At 48.5% G+C, this 14,232-nt stretch overlaps 1 protein-coding gene across 1 annotated transcript; it reads right to left on the bottom strand.

The window, feature by feature from the left end:
• Window positions 1-12,982: 12,982 nt before the first annotated feature.
• LENEP (lens epithelial protein) lies at window positions 12,983-14,120 on the bottom strand. The gene is made up of 2 exons (XM_064282655.1): window positions 13,520-14,120; window positions 12,983-13,432 (listed from the first exon to the last, which is right to left on the bottom strand). Exon 1 carries the CDS (start codon window positions 13,828-13,830, stop codon window positions 13,564-13,566), a length of 267 nt encoding a protein of 88 aa, XP_064138725.1. The 5' UTR covers window positions 13,831-14,120; the 3' UTR covers window positions 12,983-13,432; window positions 13,520-13,563.
• Window positions 14,121-14,232: the final 112 nt, after the last annotated feature.

The following is a 14,232-nucleotide window of genomic DNA, read 5'->3' as shown; positions in this document are numbered from 1 at the left end:
TGACCCGCAGTCATGGGGCGCTCCACAACGGGCAATCCACTCCGGGTTTTCTTAGCGTCACTGCCCCCTTGGGTCCTGAGGCCGATCACTGCTCCGGGTTTTCTTCTGCGCTTCGCCGGACAGATTCTAGTCCGTAAGAGCCCGGAGCGGGTGGGGTCCACTCCGGGGTTTTTTCCTCCCTTCGCCGGCCGTCGGGGTCGCGCTGGCCTGGGGAAGGGCAGTGCCAGGGGCGAGGAAGCTGTGGCAGATGCACTAGTGAAATGGAGAGGGGGTTCCTTCGGGCAGGAGGGGGCATGGCGGAGGAAAAGGGGGCGGGAAAGTGGCCCAGGGAAGGCAGAGCCGGGACCTCCAGAGGCAACAGAAGGGCGGGCACCTTGGCACCAATCCTTGGGTGCAGAGACTCGAACGGGCGCTCAGTGCCCCAGGCTGCCCCCCCCCCCGCAATCTCAGGGGGTCGCGGCTGGCAGCTTGCTAAACACTATCGGGATCTTTCTGAGGCCAAATTGTCACTCCCCATTCTAGTCCGGACAGTCCTGAACCCTCCTGTTAGTTCCCCTGACACCCCATTCCATGGTTCCCTTTTCGTCTGGTCCACACAACTCCCCTTTCGGCTAAGAAGTTGGAGGGGGGAACCCCAGCTTGAAACTCCCGCCTACCCCCCTACTCGAAGCCCTTACCGCGCCAAACTACCGAGACAGCGGCGGCCCAGAAACGCTGACTGGGGGCCACCACCCCCTCCCACGAAACCCCAGCTGGGCCCCAGGGGCCTGCCGCCGCCTCCGCCCCGCCACCAGGCCCGGACTGGAACAGGGAGCTCGAGGGCAACTGTGAGGCCTGAAGAGGCCTCCAGGGGATAGGGGAGGTCCCAGACCGGCACGTTCAGATTTAAATTTTCAGGCCACCAGCTGGACCTTAATATTTAGGGGAAAGCAGCGGAGGGGCAGTTTGCACAAAGGGGGGAATGAAAGCCCCGTCTGGGAGTTAATCCCTCCTAGGGAGGACTATACACCTGGGGCTTGGGACAGCGACTTGGAGTGGTGGCCAAGTGCCCGGGCTGGGTCACGTGGGCCCAAAGGCAGCTGCAGAGGGGTCAGATACCTGCAGAATCTGGGGAGAGAGGGCTTTTAGTGGGGAAGAGAAGAGGCTCTGCCTGGGCGGGGACCTGAGTGAGTGGGTCTGGGGGCCTGTTTCGGAATGTGGGAGGCAGAGCTGGAAGCCGAGCGTCAGTCTGCGCTAGGCGCCCACCTCTCATCCCCCTCCTCCCCAACCCCGCTGCCTCCGCTTCCCTCGAAAAAAACCCGCCGCCCAGGAAACCACTGGGGGCGCTCAGACCGCAGCCCCCCCGCCCGCCGCCCCCTGGCGCCCCCACCGCGACCGCCCAACCCACCTGAAGGGGCCGTGGCTGCCAGGGGTCCCCCCGCCCGCCGACTCCCCCCACACCTGTGGGCTGCACTATTTATAACTCGGCGCCTATTCCGGGCCTCTGGGCGGGAGCCCGCTGCTGCGCAGCGCTAATCGCCGCCGGGATCTCTGCGCCCCCCAGGGCGGAGGGAGGTAAATTTAGCCGCAGGAAGCTCCGGGGAACATTTTCCAAAACTCCACGTCCCAGGGAGGGCGAAACAACCCTTCTGCCCGCCGTCTCCCTCCAGCCAGCCACTAGGCGGCGCAGGTCTCCCGGCTCTTAGAACTCAGCTCCGAGTTCCGGTCGCTGCTTTGAAGCGGGGTAGAAAACAGTGCTGAAGGCGAAAGATGGAGAGGTACTAAAGGGCGGATGTCCCTGGGGTCATAGAATGGCTAGATGAATGGTCACACCGCCCCCGAGGCTGGTGATGACTCTGGAGTAGGGAGTCTCAGCTGGGAGTAACTGAGAAAGGGGGTGGGGATTTCTGCCTACCGACGGGGAAATAACTCGTACAAACGAGATGCCAATAGGAATGCAAATAAGAACCTATACCCTTGTGGGGGAGGTGGTTCTTGTAGTCTGGAGCCTCTGAAACGTCTGCCACCCCTCTTCCCGCCTGCCTCTCGGTATTGCTGGGAAAACGTAGATCCCTCCCGAGATCATTACTATAAAATCCAGGTAATTGTGCACTGCTCCTCAGACCACTTCACCGTGGCCCCTCGCACCCCACCGAGAGTCCTATATGCGACGACGTAATCCGCTGGGAACATTGGATATCAGGAGGTTTTCCTCTCGCGATCAACTCTTGGGGATACTTTCAGATCCTCGGTCTCGTCTGCTTCTCCTTTCCAATCAAGCCCCTACCCCTTGTGGCCACTAGAGGGCTCCGGAGCGCCGAGGGGTAGGTGAGGATTTACTCATCCCCTGGGACCCTGCTCCGCCTCCCTCCCCCGCAAGAGTTCCAGAGGTAGTACTTCAAACGCTCAAAATCTGAGCTTCTTCTAGCTAGCACGAGCACGTTGCAGGGGAAAACTGCCGCATCTTTTTCCTTCTACAGGAATGGGGGACTGCCGACCAGTGATGGTGGCTGTGGGCTGCCCTTTCCTGATCTCGCCTGGATTAGGTGAAAAGGGCATAGCCGCACCCCCAAATGAGTCAGGGATCCAAGAACAATGAGGGAGATTAGGGTTGAGGTGGGAAGAGGGAAAGCATGGAAATTGAACAGCACCAGTTTAGAAGAGGAAGCCAGGCTAATTAGGAGAAACCCTGAGTTTGACATCGGTAAATCTGGGGTCGCTGGTATGGAATGAATTATATATATAAAAAAAATTATGTCCCCTGCAAAATAGGTGTTGTAAATCTTAACCTTTATGCCTGTGGTAAGGAGCCCTGGCGGTGCAGTGGTTAAAGCCATCAACTGCTAACTGAAAGTTCGGCAGTTGGAAGATACCAGTGGCTCCGTGGGAGAAAGATGTGCAGTCTGCTTCAGAGACTTACAGCCTTGGAAACCCTATGGGGTCACTATGAGTCAGACTCCAAGGCAGTGGGTTTGGGTTTTTTTTTTTTTTTTTTTAATGCCTCTGGTTATAATCTCATTTGGGAATGGGTTGTCTTTTTTATGTTAATGAGGCAGGAATAGTGTAAGGTGTGTCTCCAGTCAATGTCTTTTGAGATATAAAAGAGATTAAACAAGCAAGGAGCAGAGGAGACAGATGCCAAGAATGGAGCTCTCTAAGGAACCAGAAGTGGAAGCTGGACCTTCCTCCAGAGCCAACTGAGAAAGCCTTCCCCTAGAGCCTGTACCCTGAATTCAGACTTCTAGCCACCTAAGCTATAAGAAAATACATTTCTGTTTGTTAAAGCCATCTACTTTTTTTTTTTATTGCTTGGTGTCATGGATTGAATTGTGTCAATTTGGCAAGGCCATGATTGCCAATATTTATGATTGTCCACCGTTTTGTCATCTGATGTGATTTTTCTCTGTGTTGTAAATCCTCCGTCTATGATGTTAATGAGGCAGATTAGATTGCATCTTAAACCAATCTCTTTTGAGATATAAAAGAAGTGAGCAGAGAGATATGGGAACCTCATACCACCAAGGAAGAGCATAGTGCATCCTTTGGACCCAGGGTCCCCGCACAGAGAAGCTCCTAGACCAAGGGAAGATTGATGACAATGACCTTTCTCCAGAGCTGACAGAGAGAGAAAGCATTCTGGAGCTGATGCCTGAATTTGGACTTCTAGCCTACTAGACTGTGAGAGAATAAACTTCTGTTTATTGAAGCTCTCCACTTTTGGTATTTCTGTTATAGCAGCACTAGATAACTAAGACACTTGGCTGGAAGGTGATTTCTGGGAATGGCTGCAGTTCCAAACCAGAGAGGCGTCTTAGGGCCACAGTATCGGGTTCCTCCAGTCTCTGTCAGGCCAGTAAGTCTGGTCTTTTTTTGTGTGTGTGTGAATTTGATTTTTTTTTCTACATTTTTCTCCCACTCTGTCCAGAGCCCTCTGTTGTGATTCTGGTCAGAGTGGTAGGTAGTGGCAGCCAGGTGCCATCTAGTTCTTCTGGTCTTGGGGTTGTGTAGACTGTGGTGCATGTGATTCATTAGTCCTTTGGACTAACTTTTCCCTTGAGTCTTTGGTTTTCTTTACTCTCCATTACTCCCGACAGGAAGAGACTGCTAGCTGTATCTTAGATGGCTGCTCTCAAGCTTCTATGACCCCAGACGCTACTAACCAAAATAGGATGTAGAACACTGTTTTTATGCTCTCTGTTATATCATTTGAGGTAGATGTCCCCAGAGTCTATGGTCCTTAGCCTTCAAGCCTAGTATCTTTGTCCTGGGAGGTGTTTTGTTGTACATTAGAAGTTTCCATGACTGTCCCTTTTGTATTCTATTGTTTATACTTGTATACTTGGAACATTTATAAATGTGTATGTAGAGATATTCACAACCTAACCTATATCTGCAGATGGGTGTGCTTGCTTACACCCCCCATGCCTTTTTAGCATACCTATCTACCTATGTATCCCTTTGTAAGTTATCGTTTATTAATACTGTTGTTGCAGAATTATCCATGTTATAGTAATTGCTGCCATTACCTTTTTGTTCTTGTGTTCTTTTCAGTGTCTTCCTTTGCCTTTTACATGTTGTTCTGATTTACCCCATGTAGTGTATTTCCTTTCCTTTCACCAATATTACCACATGTCTTCTGTCTATCTAATAATTTACCCTCCCTTCCTTCATAACTATCCATTTGTATTTCTCTTATAGCAGCTGTCTTGGGGTCTAGTGCTGCTATAACAGAAATACCACAGGGGGATGGCTTTAACAAAGAGAAATTTATTCTCTCACATTCAGTAGGCTAGAAGTCTGAATTCAGGGTGCCAGCTCCAGGGGAAGGCTTTCTCTGTCTGTTGGGTCTGGAGGAAGGTCCTTCTCTTCAATCTTCCCTTGGACTAGGAGCTTCTCCATGCAGGAACCCTGAGTCCAAAGGACACACTCTGCTCCCAGTGCTTCTTTCTTGGTGGTATAAGTTCCCCATGTCTCTCTGCTCGCTTCTCTCTTTTATGTCTCAAAAGAGATTGGATTAACACACTATCTAATCTTGTAGATCTCATCAGTATAACTGCCACTAACCTGTCTCAGTAGATCATAGTGATAGAATTTACAACACATACATAGGGAAATCACACCAGATGTTGAAATGGTAGTAGACAATCGTACAATACTGGAAATCATGACCTAGCCAAGTGACAGATATTTTGGGGGGACACAACTCAATGCATGACAGCAGCACTAGATAACGAAGACAATATTTGGTACCAGAAGTGGGATGCTGCTCTTAATAGATACGTAAAATGTGGAAGTGGTTTTGGAATTGGGTAATGGGTAGAAGCTGGAGCAGTGATTAAGAGCTCAGCTGCTAACCAAAAGGTTAGCAGTTCGAATCCATCAGCCACTCCTTGGAAACCCTATGGGGCAGTTTTACTTTGTCCTATAGGGTCACTATGAACTAGAATCGACTCAACAGCAGTGGGTAATGGTAAAAGCCTAGATTGCCTTGAAGAGACTGTAGGTAGAATAATGGACATCAAAGGCAGTTCTGGTGGGGCTCAGAAGGAAGTGAGGAGAGCTATAGAGAAGGCCTGTACCCTCTTAGAGAATACCTGTGGCACCAGCAATAGAATGTTGTTAGAAATGTGGATGTTAAATGTACTTCTAGTGAAGCTTTAAAAGAAAATGATGAACTTGTCATTGGACAATGGAGGAAGGGCAGTGCTTTTTATGCAGTGGCAACGAACTTGTCTGAATTATGTTCAAATGTTTCGTGTAAGGTAAAATTTGGAAGTGACGAACCTCAGTATCTGGCTAATGAGATTTCTAAGCAAGTTCTTAAAGGAGCTGCATGGTTTCTCCTTGCAGCTTGCAGTAAAATGTGAGACAAAAGAGATGGATTTAAAAAGGAGTTGTGCAAAATGAAAACAGAACTTTAAGATTTGGAAAATTCTGTTGTACAAGCTAAGGACACATGTCCTAGAATGTTCACCACGGATGTTGCTACACAATCGTTTGTTAAAGAGATTAAGCCTGTACTGATGGATCTAATCAACTACCACAACAGAAAACCCATCAGCTTAGACTAAAGAGGACAAAGAAAGAATGCTGTCTGCCTTTGGAATTCTACAGACAGGGAGCCAGCCAAAGGAGCTACATCTGTTGTTCTCCAAAAAAAGAAAAGGACCATCCCTGGAGCAGCTCAGAGATCAACAGAACTGTTGGAGGGAGCATGGGAAGCAGGACCTTCTTAGTTTCAAAGGGTGGGGCCACAGTCTCCTGGATTTCAAAGGGTGAGGTCGTGGCCTCCCAGGCTTCAAAGAGTTGGATCTTCGCCAGCTCGGTTCTGGAGTGTGGAGCATCTGTTAAGATGTGCTGGGGGATGAGGCTTCTGTCCAAAGCTGAAGGGGGCAGGGCTGTCATGCCTAAGGGGCAGAAGAACAGGGCCTGCTGGGGCTGAGGGGGTAGGGTTGCTACTCAGATGGACTAGAAGAATGGGGCAACCCAAAGCCAGGGGAGCAGAGTTGCCTTCCCAGTGGTCCTGGAAGGCAGAGCTGAAGCCTAGGGCCAAGGGGCTTCCACCCAGAATTCAGAGAGCGTGGCCAACACCCAGAGTCTGGAAAGCAGGGCCATTACCTAGGTGGTCTCAGAGAATAGAAGATTATTTTCAAGACTTGCGAGATAATGTAGTTTGTTTTGCTGGGTCTTGTCTTGGACTGGTTTGGTGCCCATTATTCCTTCTTTCCCTCCAGTTTCTCCCATTTGTAATGGAAATGTTTACCTTGTACCTGTTCCACCATTGTATTTTGGAAACAGATAACTTGTAGTCTACATTTCATAGGTTCACTGATGAAGAATTTTGCCCCAGGATGAAATACATCTAAAGTCTTACACATATTTGATTTAGATGATTCAGAAGATGAGATTTTGGGATGATGTGATGAGGTAAATGTGTTTTGTATGAGGGAAGGACATGAATTTGGGGGAGCCGAATGGTGGAATGTTACAGATTGAATTGTATCACCCCGAAATATGTGTTACAAATTATAACCTCTACATCTGTGGTTATAATCCCATTTGGGTATTAGCTAAAACAAAAGGAAGAAATTATATTGAGTAAAACAGTTGAACAGAAGATTTCAAAGGGCAGCTCAAGAAGACAAGGTAAAGTATTATAATGAAATGTGCAAAGACCTGGAGTTAGAAAACCAAAAGGGAAGAGCACATTCAGCATTTCTCAAGCTGAAAGAACTGAAGAAAAAATTCAAGACTTGAGTTGCAATACTGAAGGTTTCTATGGGCAAAAAGATTGAATGACACAGGGAGCATCAAAAGATGATGGAAGGAATACACAGAGTCACTGTACCAAAAATCATTGATTGAGGTTCAGCCATTTCAGGAGGTGGCATATGATCAAGAACTGATGGTACTGAATGAAGAAGTCCAAGCCGCACTGAACACCTAACCCAATGCACTGAAGGCACTCTCAAAAAGGCTTCAGGAATTGACAGAATACCAGTTGTATGTTTCAGCAAATGGATGCAATGCTGGAAGCGCTCACTCATCTATGCCAAGAAGTTTGGAAGGTAGCTACCTGGCCAACTGACTGGAAGAGATCCATATTTGTGTTCATCCCGAAGAAAGGTGATCTTTTGGAATGCAGACATAATCTAACAACATTGTTAATATCACATGCAAGTAAAACTTTGCTGAAGATAATTCAAAAAGCCGTTGCAACAGTACATTGACAGGGCACTACCAGAAATTCAAGTCAGATTCACAAGAGGTTGTGGAATGAGGGGCATCATTGCTGATGTCAGATCGATCGTGGCTGAAAGCAAAGAGTACCAGAAGGGTGTTTACCTGTGTTCTATTGACTGTGCAAAGGCATTCACCTGTGTGGATCATAACAAATTATGGATAACATTGCAAAGAATGGAAATGCCAGAACACTTAATTGTGCTCATGCAGAACCTGTACGTAGCGTTGGAACAGAACAAGGGGATACTGCGTGGTTTAAAATCAGGAAATGTGTGTGTCAGGGTTGTATCCTTTCACCGTACTTATTCAATCTGTATACTGAGCAAATAATCTGAGAAGCTGGACGATATGAAGAAGAATGTGGCATCAGGATTGGAGGGAGACTCATTAACAGTCTGCATTATGCAGATGACAGGACTTTTCTTTCTGAAAGCAAAGAGGACTTGAAGCACTTACTGATGAAAATCAAAGACTGTAGGCTTCAGTATGGATTACACCTTAACATAAAGAAAATAAAAATTCTCACAATTTTACCAGTAAGCAACATCATGATAAATGGAGAAAATATTGAAGTCGAAGATTTCATTTTACTTGGCTCCACAATTAACGCCCATGAATGCAGCAGTCAAGAAATCAAACAATGTATTGCATTGGGAAAATCTGCTGCAAAGGACTTCCTTAAAGTGTTAAAGCAAAGATGTCATCTTGAGAACTAAGGCGTGCCTGACCCAAGCAGTGGTGTTTTTAGTTGCCTCGTATGGATGTGAAAGCTGGACAATGAATAAAGAAGACCAAAGAAGAATGGATACCTTTGAATTATGGTGTTGGCGAAGCATATTGAATATACTATGAGCAAACACATCTGTGTTGGAAGAGGTACAGCCGGAATGCTCATTAGAGGCTAGGATAGCGAGACTTCATCTCATGTACTTTGGTCTCATATCCTTTGGACATGTTATCAGGAGGATCAGTCCCAGGAAAAGGAATGATGCTTGGTAAAGTAGAGGGTCAGTGAAAAAGCGGAAGCCCCTCAACAAGATGGATTGACACAGTGGCTGCAACGGTGGGCTTAAGCATAACAATTGTGAAGATGGCACAGGACCAGGCAGAGTTTCGTTCTGTTGTCACAATGACATAGGGTCACCATGAGTTGGAACTGACTGACAGGCACCTAACAACAACATAATTGCATTTGGGAATGGGTTGTCTTTGTTATGTTAATGACTCAGGGTTAACGTAGGATGTGTCTTGAGTCAATCTCTCTTGAGATATAAAAGAGATTAAAGAAGCATGGTGCAGATGACAGACGGGGTAGGATAGATGCCAAGACACATGGGGATCTCCAAGGAACCAGGAAGCAGAAGCTGAAGAGACAAGGACCTTCCTCCAGAGCTGATAGCCTTCCCCTAGAGGTGGTGCTCTGAATTCTCACCTCCTAAACTGTGAGAAAATAAATTTCTGTTCGTTAACCCTTCCACTTGTATTTCTGTTATAGCAGCACTAGGTAACTAAGAAAGTCACTAAATGACCGCCCCCCTGCAGTGCGCTGTGTGTATGCCCTTGGATGAATCACTTCACCCTCAGGGCGGTTCCTTTACATCAACATGGAATAATTTTCCTTGTCTTGCCTACTTTTGATGTGGACTTTTGTGAGGCCCAAAGCACTTTGTATTGTGAAAAGGGCTCTCAGGATGGTACATGAGGTTATTGTTATTCTTCCTGTCCCTGTCCTGGATCTTTCCACTTTCAAGCCTTTCTTTCCAGTTCTGGTACTCTTCGTGGGTCATGCAGTGTCTACTCCTCTCTCCCCCCTCCAGTTCCCTACCACCAGTCTCGCCACAGGCCACAATCCTGGGCTCTGCCTTCCTCTACCCACCACTTCCCCAGTGGTCTTTGCCAGACATTCCCTCCCCACACCCTTCCTTGGTGAAGGTCCCTCTGCCCAGACCTCAGACTACAGGATCTATCTACAGGTAGTGTCCCAGTTTGGTAGGAGTGGACCCTGAGAAAGGAAAAGGAGGCAGGAGGCCAGAGATTGAGTCAGGGAAGGGCTGGAACTGGCCAACCAGGTGTAGGCTCTGAGGCAAGGAGCCCTAGATTCATATGGGTCTACCCCCTCCACTAAACTCCTGTCTCCGGTTGCCTTCAAGACCTTACCCATGTTACTGCTGTGCCCTGGGTAGCAGCGAAACATTGTCTGATATAGTGCCGGAAGATGAGCCCCCCAGGTTGAAAGGCACTCAAAAGATTACTGGGGAAAAACTGCCTCCTCAAAGTAGAGTCAACCTTAATGACATGGATAGAGTCAAGCTTTTGGGGTCTTCATTTGCTGATGTGACACCACTCAAAATGAGAAGAAACAGCTGCAAACATCCATTAATAATAGGAAAGTGGAATGTACGAATCTAGGGAACCTAGGAAAATTGGAAATCGTCAAAAATGAAATAAAACGCATAAACATCGATATCCGAGGCATTGGTGAGCTGAAATGGGCTGGTATTGGCTATTTTGAATCTGACAATCATATGGCCTTATGCCAGGAATGACAAATTGAAGAGAAATGGCATTGCATTTGTCGTCAAGAAAGAATGGGGAGACTATAAATATACTGACGTAGAACCCTGCACGATGTATGTTAAGAGGAAAAGAAGCGAGGTGCGGAACAGCACGTAGAGTGTGTCCCCCCAACTATGAAGATTAAGTGTAGCCAGAGCCACTTCTCAACACTGCTTCTGCTGTGACTCTGGTCTGAGCCACTAATATCTCTGGCCTGGATTGTGCCCACTGCCTCCTAATAGGTCTCTCATAGTCTACCCTTGCTTCCCTACAGTCTGTTCCTAGCACAGCAGCCAGTGTGAGCTTCTTAAATCACAAATCATGCTCAGAATGCCGCAGTGGTTCCGCATTTCACTGAGGTAAGAGCCCAAAAACGGCTGCCACAGTATATCACCAGGGAACTGCCAGAAATTCAGGCCGGTTTCAGAAGAGCACGTGGAACCAGGGATATCATTGCTGATGTCAGATGGATCCTCGCTGAAAGCAGAGAATACCAGAAGGATGCTTACCTGTGTTTTATTGACTATGCAAGGGCATTCGACTGTGTGGATCATAACAAATTACGGATAACGTTGCAAAGAATGGGAATTCCAGAACACTTAATTGTGCTCATGAGGAACTTTTACATAGATCAAGAGGCAGGTGTTTGGACAGAACAAGGGGATACTGATTGGTTTAAAGTCAGGAAAGGTGTGCATCAGGGTTGTAGTCTTTCACCATACCTATTTAATCTGTATGCTGAATAAATAATCCGAGAAGCTGGACTATATGAAGAAGAATGGGACATCAGGATTGGAGGAAGACTCATTAACGACCTCTGTTATGCAGATGACACAACCTTGCTTGCTGGAAGTGAGGAGGACTTGAAGCACTTACTAATGAAGATCAAGGACCACAGCCTTCAGTATGGATTGCACCTCAACATAAAGAAAACAAAAAGCCTCACAACTGGACCAATGAGCAATATCGTGATAAATGGAGAAAAGATTGAAGTTGTCAAGGATTTCATTTTACTTGGATCCACAATCAACAGCCATGGAAGCAGCAGTCAAGAAATCAAAAGATGCATCGCATTGGGTAAATCTGCTGCAAAGGACCTGTTTAAACTGTTGAAGAGCAAAGATGTCAACCTGAAGACTAAGGTGCGCCTGACCCAAGCCATGGTATTTTCAATCACATCATACGCATGTGAAAGCTGGACGACGGATAACGAAGACTGAAGAAGAGTTGATGCCTTTGAATTATGGTGTTGGCAAAGAATATTGAATATAACATGGACTGCCAAAAGAACGAACAAATCTGTCTTAGAAAAATGCTCCTTAGAAGCAAGGATGGCGAGACTGCGTCTTACATACTTTGGACATGTTGTCAGGAGGGCTCAGTCCCTGGAGAAGGACGTCATGCTTGGCAGAATACAGAGTCAGCAGAAAAGAGGAAGACCCGCAACGAGGTGGATTGACACAGTGGCTGCAACAATGAGCTCAAGCATAATAACAATTGTAAGGATGGCTCAGGACCGGGCAGTGTTTCGTCTTGTTGTGCATAGGGTCGCTATGAGTCGGAACCGACTCTACGGTACCTAACAACAAGAGCCCAGGCCCTCCGTGACCTGTCTGCACCCCCACCCCAGCTTCGTTCTTTATTCCATAGCACGTATCACCTTCTAACATCTGTATACTAATTTTTGTGCTTATAGTTTATCTTCTGTCTCTAGATATGTAAGCTTTGTAAGTGCAAGGATCTATTTTGTTCACTGCTGTTTCCAAAGTACCCAGCCTGGCGTAGAGTAGATGCTCAATAATATTTGTTGATGACTGAATGAAGATGCCATATACGCACAGACTGTCTCTACGAAAACAGTAACCATGGTTACCTCCAGGGAGAGCTAGGGAGTGGGGGGTGGGGAGGGTAGGTGCAAGAGGAAGACTTATTTTTTACTATCAGAATTCTTTGTTCTAGGTATATATTACTTTTGCAAAAAGAAAAAAGCCCAGAAAAGGAGTTAACTAAGAAAGCTAAGGAAGAGCTGGTCCCTGGGAGGGAGAGAAGGCCCCATATACCATCTCCAGGACAGAGTTCCAGGTGAGAGAGGGAAGGGGCAATAACTGGGCACCAAGAGGGGCTACGGGATGCTGGATGGGGATCCCAGGGAGACTTCAAATGAGCCTGTGACTGGCTCTGAGGTTGTGGGGGTCTGTGGGTGGGCATGTCACTGAGCACCAGCAAGGCAATGTGGAAGGAAGGCTGACGTGCGCCCACCACTGGGAACAATTCAGGGAAAAAGCAGGTGTCGGTGGCGGCCGAGGGAGTGTGAGGAGTCAACTCTGCTGGCTCGGGCTGTTTGTGTTCTGATGGCGCCACACTGAGAAGCCTGAGGGACCAGTGTGGCCACACAGATGCCTTTCTCTTGCAGCTTTGTGTGAGCTGGAGAGGCAGGGCCTGCCTTCTTCCCTGAGCCAGGAACTAGCAGCAGTTTAGTGCTTTCCCCAGATCCTGAGAGGCAGGGAGCTGCCCAAACCAGGCCAAGAGTCCTTTTTTGGGAAGAGGCTGGGTCCTGCAGGTTCCCAGGCTTAGACCCAGGGCTTCACAGCAGACTCCACCCAAACTGGACCCTCCCTACCCACAGACTGGGAGGAACCTGGCCTTTCTGCCCCCGCCCCCCCCCCGCCCCCCCCCCCCCCCCCGCACACGCATTGGTGAGTGAGACCTGGCTTTCAGTCTCACAAGCTTTTCTTCTTGTTCTGCACCCTGGCTCCAAGACCCTTCTAATGCTGATTTTTTCTGATCCCCCTTCAGACATTTGGAACTTTTGACCTCAAAGCCTATTTATTATATATATAGCTCAGTGATTCTCAAACAGAGATCTGGGGCTTAGGGAGCCGCCCCTTCCTGGTACTAAGCCGGTATGGTAAGGTCCACCATCTGGGCTGGTTGGCTCGCTGTGCCAGGCTGGGAGGAGCTCCAGGTCCTGCTGCAATCTTATTGGGGTCTTTGTCAGAAGGCCAAGCTCCTGCCCACCAGAACTGATGAGGCGGCCCAGAGATGAGGCAAGTCTGACAGAGGGCGCAATTCAAAACACGATCCGCATTTCATTTGTTGTTTGTGGCCCATCCTTGGTGAAGCACAGCTGGCCCCAGGAGTCTTGGGCTGGGTGCTAAAGGAGAGAACGGGAAACTGAGAGGCAGGCTCTGCTACAGAAACTGTAGCCATGCCTCCTGTCTGTCTGCCCTACTCTGCCCACCTGAGTGACGCCAGCTGGGGAGAAGAGGCAGTTCTCTGCCGCCATTAATCCAGGAGCTCCTTGATACACCAGCAGCAGAGGAGGATGTAGGCGACTTCCTTCAGGGTCCGCTGCAAGCCCTCCCATCCTGTGCCTATCTTCATGACAGGCACTCGGAGCCCAGTATCTCGCAGGACCCCTCCAAGGGAGAAGGGCAGGGCCTGGGCTAAGGGCTGTGTCCGGGGCTGCATGTGGGCAGCAGCTCTGAGAAAGGGTGGGAGCTGCCTCCAGTGCCTTTTATCAACATTGTCCCCACCCCCCTCAGGCCTCATGACTACAGAGACAAAGGGCCCAGGGTCTAGCAGAGGAAGATTCTGGGCCTGGGAATAGGCTGAGTCAGCCCCTATCAGGGATGGGGTGGGGTTAGTAGCAGGGAGGGCCTGGGCACTCTGTCTTTTATCCTCCACAACCAGGCCAGCTTAGCTTCCTTTTTTGCCCCACGCAGACCTCGACAACTTGGGTGCCTTGCCTGGTTGTCCCTTTTCCCAGTGGTTGGCATTGCTCTCTGCTCTTGCCCTCTGGTGGGTTCCTACTGAGACTGGCATCAAGAACCATCAATGAGAGCTCTTTCCCAGTCTATCTGGTCTCACCCTGGGCCCCTCAGAGTGAGCAGGGTCTGGCCCACTTCTGCTCTGCCCATCCCGTGTAGCAGGAAGACACTGCTGGAGCAACGG

Source organism: Loxodonta africana, chromosome 3 (assembly GCF_030014295.1).
Source record: "Loxodonta africana isolate mLoxAfr1 chromosome 3, mLoxAfr1.hap2, whole genome shotgun sequence".
In the NCBI taxonomy this organism is placed as follows: Eukaryota; Metazoa; Chordata; class Mammalia; order Proboscidea; family Elephantidae; genus Loxodonta; species Loxodonta africana.
Note: the sequence above shows the minus strand (reverse complement) of the source record. Positions and strands in the feature narration are given on the sequence as shown.